Source organism: Mus pahari, chromosome 8 (genome assembly GCF_900095145.1).
Source record: "Mus pahari chromosome 8, PAHARI_EIJ_v1.1, whole genome shotgun sequence".
In the NCBI taxonomy this organism is placed as follows: domain Eukaryota; kingdom Metazoa; phylum Chordata; class Mammalia; order Rodentia; family Muridae; genus Mus; species Mus pahari.
In genome coordinates this window covers 17,433,171-17,436,472 of record NC_034597.1, presented here as the reverse complement: position 1 = coordinate 17,436,472, position 3,302 = coordinate 17,433,171, and the positions used below count along the sequence as shown (strand labels likewise).

General features: G+C 46.4%; 1 protein-coding gene across 1 annotated transcript in view; it reads right to left on the bottom strand.

Moving 5' to 3' along the window:
• Positions 1–1,514: 1,514 nt before the first annotated feature.
• LOC110325727 (homeobox protein ceh-37-like) overlaps positions 1,515–3,302 on the bottom strand; it is a gene marked incomplete at its 5' end in the record, with an annotated part of 3,309 nt that continues 1,521 nt past the window's right edge. The window contains 2 exons of the mRNA XM_021203835.1: positions 1,515–1,761; positions 1,969–2,084. Coding sequence (XP_021059494.1) covers positions 1,515–1,761; positions 1,969–2,084 — 363 coding nt within the window. The remainder of the gene's footprint in view (positions 1,762–1,968; positions 2,085–3,302) is intronic.

Genomic DNA, 3,302 nt, shown 5'->3' with positions numbered 1-3,302 from the left:
AACGCCAGGGCTATACAGAGAAACCCTGTCTCCAACCCCCCCAACAAAAAAAAAAAAAAAAAAAAAAACAAAAAAAAAACAAAAAAAACCCACAATGGGAGTGGGGGTTAGTGAGCAGGGTTCCCTACAAAATGCTCTGGCGTAAGTGAGCTTCAGAGATGTGGTTAGCTTCTATGGCAGAGAACATCAACCACTCCTGTCTCACCAGCTGAGTGAAAGAAACCTGGAATCTAGATGGATCATGTGTAAGTTGACAGAAATCCTTGGGAAATAACTTATGATTTAGCCAGGGGCTAGAACTCTGTAGACCAGGCTGGCCTTGAACTCTGGCTGGGACTAAAGGTGTGTGCCACCGAACCTAGTGGTTCACTCTCTAAGAGATTGAATCTTTATTTGGCTAAAGAAAAAAAGTCTATACACAAGTATTTTGGTTTGGAAGTTATGTCTTTTATTCATTCTTGGACAACTTAACACTTGTATACAATGTGTATTCATAGTCTCGTACTCTGAATACACGCCCTCTACCTTTTCATGTCTTATAAAGTGTTACAACACTTGATTATAGCCTCTAGAAGTAAAACCTCTAATTATCTAAGCAGCATCCTAAGATAAAATAAAACAAACAAAAAAAAAAACCCTCAAGGGAATTAGGAGAAGACATTAACAATAATAATCTCCAGGTTAATAAAGATAAACTTCTTATATACCTATTTGGCCAAATGAGCACTGGCTATAACTCTGGATAACTCTCTCCACTACATCTAAGATCAGATCAGGCCAATAGTGGCCATCTAAACTTGTACCTAGGCTCTGTCAGCTGACCCAGTAGCTCAATACTCTGGGGAACATGATGGCAGGCCTCCCTCAGATTTGGAGCCACTGAGAAGATCAAAGCCCCTTGGGCTGCCCCTGGCTACCGAGGCCCTGATGCTCTTGCTGGATTGGACAAGCTGGCCCCGCATTTTCCATTTTCTAACAGCACCTGCCACGGTCCTAGAAGACTGGCCAGTCTGGTCCACAGAAGTTAAAAGCATTGATATGCCTGACAATTAGGGGAAGAAAAAAAAAAAAAAAAAAAAACGTATAGCTAGGACAAGGTCACAACTCACACTAAAAAAACTCCCTGAACTTCTAGAATCACTCATGGGAACCCTGGATCTTTGTTGAGACTCCTGGACTCCACTTTAGCCCCCATGCTTCGTTCTAAATTCCTGAAGCTTGTGTGTTTTGACAGGACTGCTCTCCTGAGGAGTATCGCTGTCAGCAGTCCCTTGCTGTCCATGTAGCCAAAGCAGCATTTGGTGGAACACTGACTGCAGCTCGCCAAGGAGCATCTGAGCGCCTGCTGTGTCTCTATCTCTCTGACTCTGGTGCACAATGAGCCAGTCTGCCATGGGATCCTCTCTTGGTAGCTCTGAGGATGCTGATATTCCCAGTTATTCTGCTGCTGTCCTGGGAGCACTGGGGAACAGTTACAATCCACCTGCCTTTGCCCCTGCCTACAAGGAGCATTGTCAGTAAGAGAATGTGAAGTGTTGGGTTTCCTGTGTCTTGAGCTGGTCACCCATATAATACTGCTCAGACACAGCAGGGTGGTCACCCATATAATACTGCTCAGACACAGCAGGAAGAGTAAAGTCCTTTGGTCTGAAAGAAGACTCACTTCCAGCGGCCCCTTGATAGTCCACAACTGATCTCCTTCCAATGCTTCGGACCACAGAGTCATGTGAGCCATAGGGTTCGCCAGAAGCTTGCGGCGGCAAGGGACCTGGGTGTGAGAGGTTCGGTGACACTTGGGTGTAAGAGATTTGCCCAGGGTTGCAATTGGAAGTTTGTATCTGGGTATCCTGGTGACCTATGCGCATGTAGTCTTGGCGCACAATAGAGAGCAAGGGACCTGGGTGTGAGAGGTTCGGTGACACTTGGGTGTAAGAGATTTGCCCAGGGTTGCAATCGGAAGCTTGTATCTGGGTATCCTGGTGACCTATGTGCATGTAGTCTTGGCACCTGCGAGTTCTTCTCATGGCAGAAATCTTGTCTTTCAATTCCGGTGTCGACCTGGCTCTTTTATTCTGAAACCAGTTCTAGAAGAAAAAAGGAAATTGTTCATCAAAGCTGCCTTCTAGCAGTGCCCCCCTGTTGGTATTAAAGAACCAGTTTTGTAGATGGGCTCCAAACTCTGGAATGTCACACATAGGAGACACCTGTCCACATACCTTCCCAGAGTCCACTTGCCACACTTATCTGCAAACTTACCTTATGTCACAGCCTAAATAAAAGACAGAACTTTCACCCTTTTCCCCTTTGTCTTTCTTTCTTTCCCCTCTTTGTCTCCAGTACCTCTTCCATGTGGAACTGCTTTGGTCTGGTGTGGTCTGTCCAGACGAAAGCTACTATTGTAACACATTATCCCCACAGTGCTTCTTCTCTCTCTCATTTGTTTTATTGGTTTGATTGAGACAGGGCCTCTCTACTATATAGCTCTGGCTGTCCTGGAACTCACTATGCAGATCAGGTGGGCCTCAAACTCAGAGACCAACCCCCCCCCCCCCCAAAGAGTACTAGGAGTAAAGGTGTTTGCCACTAAGCCCTGCCCAGTCAGTGTCACAGTCACTTAGACTCAGCCTTCCTGACCTTGAAAAGACGGGAAATAAATGAAGGTGGCCTTTCCCATGCCTTCACATTTCCATGGAGATTGTGAACTGTGCACCCTCCAATCAGCCCCCAGCCCTGCTTCCATGTTTAAGCATGGAAGCCAGCTCCAGCTAACTCTAGTCTAACCTCGGCATCCAGACAGCAGAGGGGAACTGTCCCTTAACACGTCCTAGATACTCCACCAGGCTACCCCCAACCAGGATACAAAGTATTACAAATTGTATTGTATGTTACATTTAAAAATGAAAAACTTGGCAGGGCAGTGGTGGCTCTTGCCTTTAGTCCCAGCACTTGGGAGGCAGAGACAGGCAGATTTCTGAGTTTGAGGCCAGCCTGGTCTACAGAGTGAGTTCCAGGATAGCCAGGGGGATGAGTTGTAGAAGTGATTAAAATATTTTTTGTTTGTTTGTTTGTTTTGTTTTTTTTTTCGAGACAGGGTTTCTCTGTGTAGACCAGACCGGCCTCGAACTCAGAAATCCGCCGGCCTCTGCCTCCTGAGTGCTGGGATTAAAGGCGTGCGCCACCACACCCGGCTCAATTAAAATATTTTTTAAGATGGGGGGGCCAGGCATGGGGGCACACACTTTTAATCCCAGCACTCGAGAAGCAGAGACAAGAAGATCTCTCTGCAGGTTCAAGGTCTACAG